This window comes from Mchenga conophoros, linkage group LG2, assembly GCF_057382185.1.
Source record: "Mchenga conophoros isolate Kocher_MC1m ecotype Shallow Benthic linkage group LG2, M_conophoros_male_GT1.1, whole genome shotgun sequence".
NCBI classification, from domain to species: domain Eukaryota; kingdom Metazoa; phylum Chordata; class Actinopteri; order Cichliformes; family Cichlidae; genus Mchenga; species Mchenga conophoros.
Window position 1 is genome coordinate 31,197,920 of NC_140527.1, and position 17,005 is coordinate 31,214,924.

Here is a 17,005-nt window from a genome sequence, read left to right on the forward strand (position 1 = left end):
GTTAGAGAACGCAATAGTTTGCAGTCATATTACTTCATTCACCTTCTATAACTTCACAGAAAGGCATTTGGACCAGCCGTTATTCACTGTCCGTTTTCTTGAGATAGTATTCATATCCCGATTAGAAAATTATTTTAAAAATAAATTTAAATACTATAAATATTTTGTATAAAAATATCAGACTATTAGTATTTAAAGTTATTATCTGGAAACATCTAACGTTTTTCAGAATCTAATTATACTGTCTCTACTTAGAACCTTCTAATTAGCTAATGAGGAAAAGTGATTTTCAGATTCCTCTAAGCCTGTAAGTCAAAGTAAATAAAGATGCTCCTTTAGAATTACCTGGAAACAGCTGCAGTATTTTGACTTTCTTGCAATACACAACGAATTCGCACGGTGTCAGTGTGCTGGCAAAAGACAGACTGTATCTTGTCGTCATTGCATTAGGGTTCCACATTTTTATTATCTCCTGGGTTCCCTACAGACAGAATAAGTTGAATGGATGCTGCGATCGTTTTACAAATTTTCCGGATTTGTTACGTCTTTTGAAATAAGCATCTCATAGGTATGTGCGTGTTGGACTCTTTTCTTATGACACTGTGACTTACACCGCGAAGAGTTGGTTAATTTTGTTTTAATGATGGGACAAAGAGGATGCGACCGAACGTGGATGAAAGGACGGAGTGTTGTGTGCTTGATCGCTATGCTTCTGTGCGGTGTGGCATCGGCTCAATTAAGATATTCCATTTCTGAGGAAGTTGAAGAAGGAACTGTGGTTGGAAATGTAGCAAAAGATTTGGGATTAGAGAAAAGCACACTAAAAGGCAGGAAATACCGGATTGTAACTAGTGCCATAGATCCTCTTTTTAATGTGGATCAAAACGACGGGATCCTGTACGCGAGGAGAAAAATCGACCGGGAAGAGGTTTGCGAGCGGAGCAGTACTTGTACAATAAATCTGAAAACGGTGCTAGAAAACCCACTGGAAGTTCATTATGTTGCTATAGAAGTGGTGGATTTAAATGACCATTCTCCCACATTCCCTGAAAAAGAGACAACACTGGAGATTTTTGAGTCTGTGCTACCAGGCGTGCGAATTCCGCTGCAACCCGCACGAGATCCAGACAGTGGCCCCTTCTCTCTTCAGCAGTATAAACTTAGCTCTAATGACCACTTTCGTTTGGAAGTTAAAGACTCAGGAGACGACGGTAAAATACCTGTACTGATTGTTCAAAAATCTTTAGACAGAGAGACTGCAGGAAGCCACACGCTCATACTAACGGCCATGGACGGGGGTAAACCTCCGAAATCGGGTACTATGAATATTCTAGTCAGTGTTTTAGATGTAAATGATAATGGCCCCATTTTCTCTAAAGATGTTTACACAGTGATGCTTCATGAAAATGCTCCGGTAGATACAACAGTCATTCAGGTAAACGCAACAGATTTAGATGATGGACCCAACGGGGATGTGGTTTATTCGTTTAGCAATGGCGTGAATCGTAAATTCTTTAAGCTTTTTGATATTAATCAGAAAACAGGTGAGATCATTGTAAAAGGGTTAATAGACTATGAGGAGAGAGACAGATACGAAATTGAAATTCAGGCATCAGACAAAGGCCTGCCTCCAATGGCTACACAAAAAAGCGTGATTATTAAGATAGTTGATGTGAATGATAACGCACCTGATATAGAGGTTACATCATTTTCCAGCTCTATCCCAGAAGATTCCAGACCTGGAACTACAGTAGCGCTTATCAGTGTAAATGATTTGGACTCTGGAGTGAATGGAAAGGTTATTTGTAGTGTAATTGATGATGTCCCTTTTGTTTTATCACCATCTTTACAGGACAAAATGTATTCATTAGTAACCAAGACAACTCTAGACAGAGAGAAACAGTCACAATATATAATAACAGTAGTTGCAAAAGACGGTGGCCAACCATCGCTATCATCTGAAAACACAATAAGTGTTACAGTGTCCGATGTGAATGACAACCGTCCAGAGTTTTCACTCAGCCCATATACTTTCTATGTTACTGAAGGGAACAGTCCAGGAGCTTCAGTGTTTTCTGTTAAAGCCTCTGATCGTGATGAGAATGACAATGCGCGCATTTCCTATCATATTATCAGAGATGGAAATGAAGATAATAAAGTCACTTCATTTCTAAACATAAACACTGATAATGGCGAAATTTTAGCGCTGAAAAGTTTTGACTTTGAAACACTGAAAACTTTCCAGTTCCAAGTTGTTGCCTCAGACTCTGGAACTCCGTCATTAAGCAACAACGTCACAGTCAACGTCTTCATTCTGGATCAGAACGACAACGCTCCAGTCATCCTGTATCCACTCAGCTCCAACGGCTCGACTAAAGGCGTGGAGGAGATTCCCCGAAACGTCAACGCAGGACACTTGGTGACTAAAGTCAGAGCCTATGACGCTGATATAGGATATAACGGTTGGTTGCTTTTTTCACTGCAAGAAGTGACTGACCATAGTCTCTTTGCTTTGGACCGCTATACAGGACAGATCAGAACACTTCGCTCATTCACAGAGACAGACGAGGCTGAGCATAAACTGCTCATACTGGTCAAAGACAACGGCAACTTTTCTCTCTCAGCAACAGCTACTGTGATTGTCAAACTTGTGGAGCCCAAAGAGGCTTTTGCAGCTTCTGATGTTAAAAGTGCAGCAAAAGATGATGAGGACAGTAATGTCATATTTTACCTCATGATAACTTTGGGCGCAGTTTCTGTGCTTTTTCTCGTCAGCATCATCGTTCTGATTGCGATGCAGTGCTCCAAATCTACAGACTATACTTCTAAATATTTGCCAGAGACTAATTATGATGGGACACTGTGTCACAGCATCCAGTACAGATCGGGAGAGAAGCGGTACATGCTAGTTGGACCCAGAATGAGTATAGGATCTACCATAGTTCCGGGTAGCCATGCAAATACTCTAGTGCTACCTGATAGGAGACGCACATCTGAAGAGGTAAGAAAGACTTTATTTAAACAGTTGTTTTGAGAGTAGTTCACAATTCTCAGACACTCCAAAAAATACTGACTCAACATATTTAGAGCTTTATTTCCGTTGATATAAATATGTTCAAAGTGCTGCGTTAAACTTTCTCTTTATAACAGCTGAATAGAAACAGAACATAAATTTGTCGTGTGTATTCATCACCCAAACTAGCTGTGTGTGTGTTAATGAGATCGTTGTTGTATGTGTTTGCTAACAAGTAACGAGGTGATCTGTTAAAATCATAAATTAAACTACAGTTAGTGTGCTATGGTTTAATGTTAATTTTTATCCCTTTTGCCTTTGAAACTGAAAATATCTAATCAATCAGAAACAGACAACCTTTCGACTGAACATGAAAGATTTAATTTTAAAAATTCAAGAAAACAATAATTGCTTTTCAGAACTAGAACACCTGAAACATTTCTTTGGTAGTTTTCCCACTTTAGAGGCCCTTGACAAAACTGTAGCAGATTTCAAGGAATTGCAGGGAACTGAATTGTATCACTGAAGTTACTGGGTGTTCTATATTTTCCAAATGAGGAAGCCACAGTGATGACCTTTTAGAATGATGGGCGTGCTCAGAGCAAATTATGGCGCAATTTCTGACGTTTAAAAGTCATTATCGATAATGACACCGTGTTTTAATACATATAATGCTGTCTTATTGTCGTTGGATAGTTAAATCTATAACGCGCATGTTTATTTAATTCCCATAACATTTATGTGTGCTGAAAGTGTATCAGACTTTGTCGGTGTGCGTCTGCCTGTGGTCGGTAGTGTTGCTGTCCGTAGTGCTGAAAGTTGTTTCAGTTCTACAAGCCTTTTTATTAGAAATAATACAGAAATAACTCATATAGATTTCCAAAGAAGGAACCTTACAAATCATCGATAATATATCTTATTCTTAGCAGAACGCTGTTTTGTTTCCTGCAGTTGCCAAATAGTTTTGTTGCTTGAATTTAGTTGATTTTATTTCATTTCTTAGGTTCACGGTGCTGCAATAACGTCATATATCGCATGGTGTCGGTGTAATTACAAATGTTTTCGTCTTTTTGTCGTCACCAGCTGGTCCAGCCCTGTATTTTGGCATTTCGTGCAACGAGCTTAAATAAGAAATCAGCTGCTTGTCGTTCTCGGTGGTGTGCACAGATAGGTTTAATTTATGGAGAGCAGGTTAAAAAGGAACCCTGCTGCACTTTATGTGTAAACGACACAATAATTGATCCTGAAGTCGTAATTTTATTCTGCACATAATGGAACAAAGAGGACGGCGGACGTGGATCGAGCGATGGAGATGCATAGTCTATGCGGTGGCATTGGTTATGTTTGGGAGCGAAGCCTCGGCTCAGATCAGATATTCCATCTCTGAAGAGGTTAAAGAAGGAAGTGTTGTTGGAAACATTGCGAAAGACGCGGGGATTGATAAGGTTACGCTGAAGGAAAGAAAGTACCGCATTGTTGGCAGTTCAAAGGAACCCCTTTTTCATTTGAATCAAGACGACGGTGTTCTGTATGTGAGCAGGAAAGTGGACAGGGAAGAGATTTGCGAACGAAGACTCGATTGTGTAATAAACCTTAAAACAGTGCTAGAAAATCCTCTGGAAATCCATTATGTGACCGTAGAGGTGGTGGATGTAAACGACCACTCCCCCATCTTTCCAGAGAAAGAGAAACGACTTGAAATATTTGAATCGACGATACCGGGTGCAAGATTTCAGCTCCAACCTGCACGAGACCCAGACGGTAGCCAGTTCTCTGTTCACCAGTATAAACTAAGTCACAGTGATCACTTTCGTTTGGAGTTAAAAGATAGAGATGATGGTAAAATGCCATTTCTAGTTTTACAGAAGCAGTTAGATAGAGAGGCTGCGAGAGAGCACAAGCTTCTCCTTACCGCTATTGATGGGGGGAGACCGCCAAAGTCGGGAACAACGCAAATACTGATTGAGGTACTTGATGTTAACGACAATGCACCTGTTTTTACACAAGATGTATACTCTGCTATGCTGAATGAAAACGCATCCCCCGGCACGTTAGTCATACGGGTGAATGCCACAGATTTAGATGAAGGAGCAAACGGTAAAATTGTTTACTCTTTTGGTAAGGAAGTAGAAATCAAACTGCAAAAACTGTTTTATATAGACTCGAGCACAGGGGAAATTAAAGTGACTGGTGAAATTGATTACGAAGAAAATGAACGCTATGAAATTGATATAAGAGCGTCTGATGAGGGGACAATCCCTTTATCAACAGACAAAAGTGTGATAATAAAGGTAATCGACCTGAACGATAACCCACCCGAGATTGAAGTCACGTCATTTTCTAAGTCAGTTCCCGAAGACTGTAGGATTGGAACAACAGTAGCTTTGATCAGCGTGAATGATTTAGATTCAGGTCCCAGTGGGAAAGTCTCCTGTGTCATACCTGAGGATGTTCCTTTTGCTATATCGCCATCCCTCCAAGATAATATGTACGCCATAGTGACCAAGTCACTGCTGGACAGAGAAGAAAGGTATTTTTATGAACTTACAGTTGTTGCAAAGGATGCTGGTGTTCCATCACTCTTAAGTGAAAAGACAATAACTGTGGCGATATCAGACGTGAACGACAACAGGCCTCAGTTTTCAGTCAGTCCTTACATATTTTACATCACTGAAAATAACGATTTAGGTGCACAATTATTTTCAGTAAAGGCGTCCGATTGTGATGATAGTGATAATGCGCGTATTTCATATCACGTTTATCGGGACAACAGCGAAGGCAGTATGGCATTGTTTTTAAATATTAACTCGGAAAGTGGAGATGTTACGGCGCTGAAAAGTTTTGACTTTGAAACGCTGAAAACTTTCCAGTTCCAAATTGTTGCCTCAGATTCTGGAACTCCGTCACTAAGCAACAATGTCACAGTCAACGTCTTCATCCTGGATCAGAACGACAACGCTCCAGTCATCCTGTATCCACTCAGCTCCAACGGTTCTGCTCAAGGTGTGGAGGAGATTCCCCGAAACGTCAACGCAGGACACTTGGTGACTAAAGTCAGAGCCTATGACGCTGATATAGGATATAACGGCTGGTTGCTTTTTTCACTGCAAGAAGTAACTGACCACAGTCTCTTTGCTTTGGACCGCTATACAGGACAGATCAGAACACTTCGCTCATTCACAGAGACAGACGACGCTGAGCATAAACTGCTCATACTGGTCAAAGACAACGGCAACGTTTCTCTCTCAGCAACAGCTACTGTGATTGTCAAACTTGTGGAGCCCAAAGAGGCTTTTGCGGCTTCTGATGTTAAAGGTGCAGCAAAAGATGATGAGGACGACAATAACGTGATATTTTACCTCATGATAACTTTGGGCGCAGTTTCTGTACTTTTTCTCGTCAGCATCATCGTGCTGATTGCGATGCAGTGCTCCAAATCCACAGACTATACTTCTAAATATCTACCAGAGACTAATTATGATGGGACACTGTGTAACAGCATCCAGTACAGATCAGGAGAGAAGCGGTACATGCTAGTTGGACCCAGAATGAGTATAGGATCTACTATAGTTCCGGGTAGCCATGCAAATACACTTGTGCTTCCAGATAGGAGATGCACATCTGAAGAGGTAAGAAAGGCTTTATTTTAACAGGATTTTTTTTTTTTTTTTTTGAGTAGTTCACAATTCTCAGACACTCCAAATACTGACTCTACATATTTAGAGTTTGAATTCGGTTGATATAAATATGTTCAAAGTGCTGCGTTAAACTTTTTCTTTATAACAGCTGAATAGAAATAGAACACAAATGTGTAGTGTATATTCATCACACAAACTGATGAGTATGAGTATCCTATGAGTATAGGATCTACCATGCAAATACACTAATGCTACCTGATCGGAGAGGGACATCTGAAGAGGTAAGAATGTCTCTCTTAATTTGAATATCTCATGAAGTAAAATTAACATTAATATGTTTTTGGAGGAGTTTGAACGAGATGATTTTGTTCATGTTGAAATGATGTCGAGTGCACTTTTCCCGTGTTTTGCTTGACCCCTCGACACGAAGTTGAAGCTTTTAAACACTATTTTTATTATCTCCATTGTAACGTCAGCTCGCATGGTGTCACTGTTTGTGAAAATTAACGACTCCCGACTGTACGTCTTCTACGTCAGTAGTTTTGCGCTACAGTATTTCTCGACAGGGTGCACTTGCGCTTTGGGGGGCAATGGCTTTAAATCTTTGATACCCTCGGAAACATTATGTTTCGGAATCCTGGAATATTTGGTTTTCATCAGCTCCAGTGTTTCGGTGTAAATTCATATTTCAATGTTTAACCGTCCTGTTCCTATTATTTTACTTATTCTGTGAATTCGCCATGGCAAGACGGGGATGCGGAGTACTGTTGGAGCGCCTGGTCGTCTTTATTGTTTCTTTGGCTCTCACTATGAATTCTTCTTCCGCACAGCTGCGATACTCTATTCCCGAAGAGCTAACGGTGGGTTCTGTTGTTGGAAATATCGCTAAAGATTTAGGGATGGATCACAGTGCTTTGCATGCTAGAGGATTTCGCATCGTTTCTGGATCGACTGAACCCCTGTTTCAACTCAACAGCAACGGCATAGTACACGTTAACAGAAAAATAGACCGAGAAGAGGTGTGTGAACGGATAACCACCTGTATTCTCAACATAAAGACTGTGCTGGAGAATCCCTTAGAGGTCCACTACGTCGGCATTGAGGTTTTAGATGTAAATGACCACTCTCCCATCTTCACGGACAACCAGACGCATTTAGAGATATCCGAATCTGCTTTACCTGGGGCGCGATTTCAGCTACAAGGCGCCCGTGATCCAGACAGCGAGATGTTTTCTATTCAACAATATAAGCTCAGTCAAAATGACCATTTTCGTTTGGAGGTTAAGGATAGAGAAGAGGATGGCAAAATTCCTGTTTTGTTTTTACATAAAGCGCTGGACAAAGAGGCTGCGCGAAGTCACAGATTGCTTCTGACAGCAGTTGATGGAGGAAAGCCCGCTAGATCAGGGACGATGGAAATTATTGTTAATGTTCTGGATGTGAATGATAATATGCCAGTTTTTGCCAGAGACTCATACACTGCTGAACTTGATGAAAATTCACCAATTGGCACAACTATCGTACAAGTAAATGCCACAGATTTAGATGATGGTTTAAATGGGGAGGTGGTTTATTCATTTGGGAATAATGCAAATAAGAAATTACGTGAAATTTTTGAAGTCGATAGTAATACAGGTGAAATTATTGTGAAAGGGCCCATAGACTATGAAGAAAAAGACCGATATCAAATTGATATTAAAGCTTCTGATAAAGGGCAAGTCCCCCTGGCAACAGAAAAAAGTGTTAAAATAACTATTGTGGACTTAAATGACAACACACCTGAAATTGAGGTGACATCCCTTTCAAGTGCAGTCCCTGAGGACTCCAAACCAGGAAGGACAGTAGCACTGATAAGTGTGAATGATAAAGATTCAGGAGTAAATGGAAAGGTGATGTGTTCTGTAAGTGAAGGTGTACCTTTCATATTAACGCCTTCATTACAAGAAAATATGTACTCTTTAGTCACCAAGTCAATGCTGGATAGAGAACAGCAACCCAAGTATGACATAAGAATTGTTGCAAAAGATGCTGGTAACCCGCCACTGTCATCTCACAGGATAATAAGTGTGATAATATCAGATGTGAATGACAACAGTCCAGAGTTTTCAACAAACCCATACATGTTTTATGTGACTGAAAACAATGCTGCTGGAGGATCTTTATTTTCTGTCAGTGCTCATGACTGTGATGAGGGTGATAACGCCCATATATCATATAATATTATGAGGAATGCTGATGAAAAATTGACATCATTTCTAAGTATAAACCCTGAAAATGGAGAAATTGTGGCACTGAAAAGTTTTGATTTTGAAACAATGAAAACTTTCCAGTTCCAAGTTGTTGCCTCAGATTCTGGAACTCCATCACTAAGCAACAACGTCACAGTCAACGTCTTCATCCTGGATCAGAACGACAACGCTCCAGTCATCCTGTACCCACTCAGCTCCAACGGCTCTGCTCAAGGTGTGGAGGAGATTCCCCGAAATGTCAACGCAGGACACTTGGTGACTAAAGTCAGAGCCTATGATGCTGATATAGGATATAACGGCTGGTTGCTCTTTTCACTGCAGGAAGTTACTGACCATAGTCTCTTTGCTTTGGACCGCTATACAGGACAGATCAGAACACTTCGCTCATTCACAGAGACAGACGAGGCTGAGCATAAACTGGTAATACTGGTCAAAGACAACGGCAACGTTTCTCTCTCAGCAACAGCTACTGTGATTGTCAAACTTGTGGAGCCCAAAGAGGCTTTTGCAGCTTCAGATGTTAAAAGTGCAGCAAAAGATGATGAGGACAGTAATGTCATATTTTACCTCATGATAACTTTGGGAGCAGTTTCTGTGCTTTTTCTCGTCAGCATCATCGTGCTGATTGCAATGCAGTGCTCCAAATCCACAGACTATACTTCTAAATATCTGCCAGAGACTAATTATGATGGGACACTGTGTCACAGCATCCAGTACAGATCAGGGGAGAAGCGGTACATGCTAGTTGGACCCAGAATGAGTATAGGATCTACTATAGTTCCGGGTAGCCATGCAAATACACTTGTGCTTCCAGATAGGAGACGCACATCTGAAGAGGTAAGAAAGACAATTTTATTTCTAGGCAGTTATGCTATAATTTTAATCAGAAATAAGAAGCTGATCCTACAAAATAATCTACTCAACAGGAACCGTCAAGAAGCATAAAAAAATATTCACTGTGTGAAATAAGTAGGCTGTGTGTTGATAAAACGCCTTACATGTGGTTTTCTGGTTAGCTCTCACACAGTCCAAACTTCTAATTCATAAGCAAATTGAACTGTTGCTTCTATGCCGTGTCTATACCATAATATGGTGCTCTGCTTTTGAAGTTTAAAATTATTTATAATACTAATATCACCCAAATATCCAGTCAGACACTTATTGTGGTTTGCATGTATTTATGTCTGAGTCTGAATGAAAAACTCTGAGCTTTGCGCTGTATACGCTTGTTTTGTTTTTTCCATCTTTAATTGCATCTATATATCCTTCCTGTCTATGAGGTTTCTTACACGGGCTTAAAGCAACTGAATGACTGGCTATGAGATTTCTTGTGGTTTGTGCTTGCTGATGCTGTTGAGGTGATTCAATGGGCCATGAATGGCTGGAGCTAAGACAGAGAAGAGCAGAGAGTGCCTGAGGCGGGTGTGCAGTGCATCACAATGTGCAGCAAGTCAGGTGGGGTTGTTTCAGCAGGGATGTGAATTCATTCCAGGAGTGAAAAACAAGCAATATAATTTTACTATTTTTTTATTTGATTGGTTTGTTGTGCTTTGGAATTGAGAAATACTGATGTAGAAGACTGTATATTTAGCACACTGCACACAAGCTTCAGAGTGCATGATCCCCTTTGACTTACTGAAAATAGGTCACATTCTATGACATGTGCGAAGGTCTGCAAGCTAGAGTCTGAGAGGTGATTCTCTATCGAATATTGTGTGTTGCCCATAGCAACACACTGGGAGATCCACCTCTCAGACTCTACTGGTTTCCACAGACTAGCATGCACTCAACGGTCTTAGCAACAGCAGTGGGAGAGGATGAACGAGGGAGGGATGGAGAAAGCAGTAGAGTAGGGGGAGGGGATGTAGCTTTTGTACAGCTCATCTATAGAAACCTCACAATATTTGATAAGAATTGGTTTATGTCTATATAAACTCGTGGATTATAATACCACATTCAGCACTGTAAATTAGGAAGAACATGCTGCAGATAGTAAAGGAATAGCAAAGGCAGGAATATTCTAGCTTTTAATTAGATATTTTATAGTATGGAGGATAATCTATTCACCCAAAAAACTGGGTCAACGTTAGATTCCCTACACAGGAAACTGACAGAAAAAAAGCACATTTTAAATTATAAACATATATGTCTGTGCTGAAAACTGGTGCTGTATGAGAAGCTACTGAGCAGCATGTGAAATAAAGCAGCAAGCTAAAGCTTGAATACAGGAAGGTAAAGGATCGGTTCAGATTCAGAGTAAGAGAGGCTGGCCACACTTTCTCTGCAGTTCATCTGTCCAGATTTATTTAGCTCTGCTAGCAATAACTGCCCCTCTGAGCATATGTGTGCATGAATGAATATTTTATATGCACGTGTCCATGCGTGAGTGTGAGAGAGATAGAAATCAGGCTTTGTGTGTGTGTTGCAGCACAGCAGCAATGCTAAGCTGTGCCTGGACAGCAGATGCCCAGAAAAGATGTGATTAAAAATGAGAGCATCTCATTAAAACTAATAAGTGCTTGGAAATGTCAATTTTTAATATGTATATTACTATTGCAAAAACAGATGAAAAAATGACTCCTGCATTTGAAACTTGCTGATCTTAATTTAGTTTGATGTAAGAAGACGTAAACTGTTTACAGTTTTCATTCTGTATGCTCTCCTCTGTGGGGGTGTGGCTGCTTGCTCCAGTGGCTTTGTCTGTTTGCTTGGCTGGCTCAGCAGATCTCTGCAACTGTGTTTGCATGCGGTATGTCTACACAAAATGTTATCTACAGTGCAGTTACCTAAGTGTGTCTGTATACATTGCTTTTATTGAATAGGTGACAGCACGTTCCTCATTAAACTGCATTCATTGCAGTTTGGGAATGTTGTAAGAAGCCAATCATGTACAACAGTAGTGTGTAGTCATTTCAGCAACTTTCCTCCTATTTACCTTTCTTTTTGTGTCTTTTCTTCTAAAGTAACACATAAAATGCTGACAGCTAAACACACTCATATCATGCTTCACTCTACTTGCCTTTGCGTTTTAACTTATTCTGCACCTAATCTTCTGCAGCTAATCCCTCTCTCAAATTTTATGAAAAATAACCTGCATTCTTTTTTTTTCACTGTCAATTTGCTGTAAGTTTTGTTTTCTGCTTTTATAGCAATGAGTGTTCCATCAGTATACTACTCCATGCAGTGCTCACTGTTCTGCCTCTGCTCTGAGGACTGCTTATCCTTCCTCTTTTTTTGCAGCTTCTCTCTCTCTCTCTCCCTCTCTCACTCTCTCCCCTTTCATACTGATTTTGCTCTCAGTAGTTCCCTTCCCCCTTCCCACTCTTGGCCTCCTTTTCCCACTTCCTTGTTTCTGTTCTTCCTCTTCTCCTTCATATGGTGCACTTCTTTATTTCCCGGGTGATATTTGACTTGCTTTCTGCAATCTTTCTCTGGTTATGCCACATGCTCTTAAGCTGTGTGCTGCTGTGCCTCATGCCTGTAGGGTCATAGCAGTGGATGCTGAATGTGCTGTTGTATGTCAGTAGGGCACATTCTCCCTTATTGCTCCAGCTTTGTATGAAGACGCCGCCACTCATATTGAGGTCAGCAGCAGTGATGGTAATCTAATTTTGGACACATAGTGCAGTACAGCAAAAACAGCTACCATCATCATGTTCACACTTTACACATGCACACTTGTCCCCATAGATGCACATGCAATATCACATCACTGATATCACCTACTGTGTCTAATCCTCTTTATTCAAAGGCACTTTCACAGATAAACTGACTGGTGTGTGTGTGTGTGTGTGTGTGTGTGTGTGTGTGTGTGGGTGGGTGGGTGGGGGGGGGGGGGGGGGGTAGAAACTTAGTGAGTTTCCTTCCAAGTAAGCTTTCATGTTCTTTATTAACTTCCGACTTTTCTCAGATGCTGCTGTTGTGGAAAGTCCTACAGCACACAATTCTTTCTTAATAACAGCCTTTATTACAGAACGGCAAGGTGTGAGTCTTCACCAAGTGCCGTTACACTACTTGAGTGTTATACCCCAAAATGGAAAGGGGGGACAAAACATGATCACAAATGTTTGTTTGTTCAGGAAAGAAGAAGGCATGCACAATTTTAACTTTGCTAAAACTGAATTGTGAAGTTGAGTAATGATAAATGTATTTTATGTTTAGCAAAAACTTAGGTAACTGGAACTGTATTTAAAAATAATCAGGTTAACTTATGACAACTTCAGCCTTTTAAACTGATCAAATGCATCTAATATTTTTTGTTTAATTAGACTTTTCTTGAACTAGTGCACAAAACTCTGCAACAATACCTAAAATACAATACAAAAAATAACTTCCATGCTTGTTTATATTTTATGATGAGCATACTAAGTAGATTCACATTGTTATTGAACTTTTTTTTTCTTTCACTGGACATTGATTTTTATTTTTAAGGTGCAATCACTTACTGTTGATTGGGGATTTGCTTTTCACTGCAGAAAAACTGATGTGGCTCAGTGGAAGAATTCAAGGAACACATTGACTTTGACAGTCTGGTTTTTATTAGTGTTGAACTGAAGCACGTGATTTGTAGATGTTTCCAAACAAGTTGTCTGAGCTGCTATTTACTACGTATCTCTGCTATGAGTGCTTGTGTTCATATCTGTACTTCCTCTTAGTAAACATTTAGGCAATATGGTGCTGGTTAATCAGGAGCTTAATGTCAATATCAACAAGCATTGCAGCAATGCATCTTTTAGTGTTCTTAGTAAATAATCTGTTTGTTGACCTCTGTGTGCTGCACTTTGAACAGAGTTTCAGAGAAGGGCTGAACGAAGATGTGTTTTGTGTCAAGATGTTTTTATGTCAAGTTAAACTCAATTATTTAACTTTACCTTTGAGTCTTGTATATTCAATTTTAAAATTTCCACTTCGTATGTTTAATGCATGACACTCACTGCAGTTTCAACCACATGAACCACTCGCACAGTACAGAAAATGCCCTTATTTGATTAAGCTCATTTAATAAACACAATAAATCAACTAGAAACATGACAAGAAGATGACCTGGATTTTTTCAGTTGCTTCTGGACAAACAGGGCAAAAATAGAAGTCAATGGGATAAAAATGTAATTGCAGGCTGCACTCACATCTGTGGGGCAACACTGCTTGGCATAGCTCCTTTAGCTCTTGTCATTTGCACTAGGACATGACTGATTTAGAGCCATGTGTAGCTTTAATGTCAGATGGCAAAAGCGAGGCAGTACTCGTCAGTATTTGGGTCAAACTTTCTTTAGTGTTGATAAAGATACAACTAGAATTTATCGGGTGTCCAGCAAAATTTGACACAGCAAATCATAAAGAATAATAGCAAAAAGAAAAAAAAACCTACATAATTCCTGTCTTTTATTTTTACTGTTTGAAAAGGTCTGACCCTTTGCTATCTCTACCACTTGGTTATATAAACCATCAATTTCATTATCTCTCAGTCCATTGACTCATGAGTCCCATAGATTGGTCCTTGCTACTCTTATTTTAGAATCACTCTAGTGCAGCTGAATCAGTCCACGGAGGCCTTTCTCTGGAGCTTTAGCTGGGTCAGCTTCTCTAAGCATTAAAAACATTGCACCAAAAAAAGTCATTTGCATACACTATCTCCATGTGTCCCTTTAACTCCTTGATGGATGATATGAGCCTTGCTTAGTGTACTGCATTGTGATGATTTGTTCACTGTCTTTATGTCAAGCTCTCTTTGCAATGCTTTACTTTCCTAACAATAGTCATATTAATAGTATCATAATGCTTAACAGTACTTAAGTCTAGACATATATGTCTGTGTGTTGTAATGCAGAGTGATTGGTAGCTTTGTTAAGTGCATTGAGCCATGTGCAGTGTTTACAAGTTGTTGTTTTTCCTCTTTTTTTCTGAATCAACAGAGATAAGAACAGATGCTGGTCTGTGCTGCTCTTGTTTGGCATCAGTGCTCATACAGCCAGAACATCTGCTGCTGTGCTTAGGTCATCATGCCATGCCCGGAGGATTGAACTGACTGATGGGTCAGGGCAAGGATACACGCAAGACAGCCAGCCATTAAGCAGAACACTAGTAAAGACACATATGGCTTAAAAACCACTTTTAATTTATCCTGTACCAAAACCTAAAAACAGCACAATGAAGTGTCCTGAGATCTAGATTTAGGAAATAGGAATTTAGTGAATTGTGAGAGAAAGCATGAATGAGTGAGGGAAATTCAGAGTCTGCTGTTTAGATGCTGGGTGTAGCCTTGCTAAGAGGATTGCCTTCTTATCCTTGCACTGCTCACTGCGGGGTAAATGGGGTAAATGAGGTATACGGTCACAAATGACATATACTTGTCTAATTAATACCGTATTTGTTGCCACACATGGATGGAATCAAATGTTGGCCGTTAGAGGGATTGAGTCTGTAGCTGCAGGGTTCCTCTTCCCCGTGTGGCTATTCGGCCTGTCTAGTTCCCCTACTAAACATCTTGAGTGAAGTCAATGCCTTGTTTATTCTTATCTTTCTGAATGTTCCAGCCCAGCTTTCAATGTGCTAATGTTTTATTCAATGTAACCAAATCACAAGACTTTTTGTTCCTGCAGTGTATATCTGGCAAAGCTCTGTGTTGCATGTCACACCCCTCTTTCACTCTAAATGTTCTCAATCTAATTTCTTTTAAAAGAAAAGCTCTACAAGGTTTAATACAACACAAACCACACATTATCCCGTTAAAATAGGTCTTATTAGTTATATTATTAAAACTTTTCCCAAAGAAAACCAATGGGACAAAGTCAAACTAGATTGTTTATTATTTCTCTTAAAGGTTGAGACTTGAAGTTTCACATGATATGGAGGAATAGTATGTGCATGTATGCCGCAAACAAAAATACTATATATACTGTAGCATATACCGCACAGCCTGGGTGGGTACAGGTATATCATACATTAATCCATGGTATCTGAAAGGATGCACAGTGTGTGTGTGTTTGTGTTTATGTATGATCACATGACACTTGACGCAGACACATGAGAAAGCCCATTTTAACAGTGATTAAAGCTACAGTGTAAAAAAGTCTCCTTGTATTCTCTGTGTTTTTAAAATGGACATTCAGCTCCTCCAGGTCATTTTTCTTAGTGTGTGATGCAGTGAGTTTTTCTGTTCAGGACGTGAGTCATCTCATCCCACATGTAGCTTTTCATTTTGCGAAGTTGGTCTGCTGGGTTTATTTCAGGATGAACCATCTGTCATAAAAAATGAATCAGGAATGTGGGCATTTAGGGTTGGTGCTAGTATTATTTTAACATGATATTAGAAAGATGATAGGCTATGACATTCCCTGTAGTCACACAGGCACACAGACAAACATACACACACACACACACAGAGCTGTGTTTTTGTGTTTACATGTCTGTTCATTCCTAGACCTTTCTCTGTTTCCCACAATCAAATCTAGTAGTGTATGAATAAAACAATGACACAAGGGTGTGGAAGATGATGATGCTGTGGCTCATACCACACGCTCTCCTCCCACTGACTGCTCCCCCCCCCCCCCTTTCCCCAATCTTTGTTCTCTTGATTACTACCCCACTTTTCTCAGCCTCATGTGCTTTCCTTCTCATCTTCATCTCTCCCTCATTTCCTTGCCATTTCTTGCTCGATTCTTCAATCAGTGTATTTGTCTTCATATTTCTTCATTTCATTTCTTAAACAAAGAATCTCTTCTCCTCCTCCTCCTACGCATCCTGATTTCTTTTTGCTGATACTCTTTCTTATGCCCTCTCCTGTCGCTTTGTGCAACTGCAGGCTCACAGAAAATGGCTGACACATTTTGTAAGCTTGTTTACTCTTTCTTTTGTTATCCCCCAGTTCTCTGTTTTTTTGCTCAGCCTGGTGTTCGTTTTGGTTTGACTTGGTTGCTAACTGCTATTACAAAGCTTAGTTGAAGCTATACAATCCTTCCTTGCCGCTGAAAACATAGGTGGCCTCTTTTCTCAACTCTACCTCCTCTTTCTCAATAAACTGGAGCTATGAGCTGAGTTTGTTAGAAAACCTTTTTCTCTCTCTTCCCTATGGCTGTAGTAGGGACACGTGAAGCATAGCCAAGTCT

At 40.0% G+C, this 17,005-nt stretch overlaps 2 protein-coding genes across 25 annotated transcripts in view; both read left to right on the forward strand.

Annotated features, from left to right (window-relative positions):
• The window catches only part of LOC146582296 (protocadherin alpha-8-like), a 35,841-nt gene extending 20,038 nt beyond the window's left edge, over nt 1-15,803 (forward strand). Inside the window, exon 2 of the mRNA XM_085295160.1 lies at nt 14,813-15,803. Within this exon, the coding sequence (XP_085151286.1) occupies nt 14,813-14,818 (6 nt within the window). The 3' untranslated portion in view covers nt 14,819-15,803. The remainder of the gene's footprint in view (nt 1-14,812) is intronic.
• LOC146582295 (protocadherin alpha-C2-like) overlaps nt 1-17,005 on the forward strand; it is a 213,204-nt gene that overhangs the window by 72,181 nt on the left and 124,018 nt on the right. The window contains exon 1 of one of the 24 annotated variants that reach the window (XM_085294384.1): nt 22-3,001. The exons of 21 other annotated variants lie outside the window; for them this stretch is intronic. In XM_085294384.1, the coding sequence (XP_085150510.1) occupies nt 641-3,001 (2,361 nt within the window). In that variant the 5' untranslated portion in view covers nt 22-640. Of the gene's footprint in view, nt 1-21; nt 3,002-4,136; nt 6,643-7,221; nt 9,738-17,005 lie in introns of those variants that run through there. 2 more of the 24 variants (XM_085294432.1, XM_085294498.1) reach the window with 2 other exon arrangements.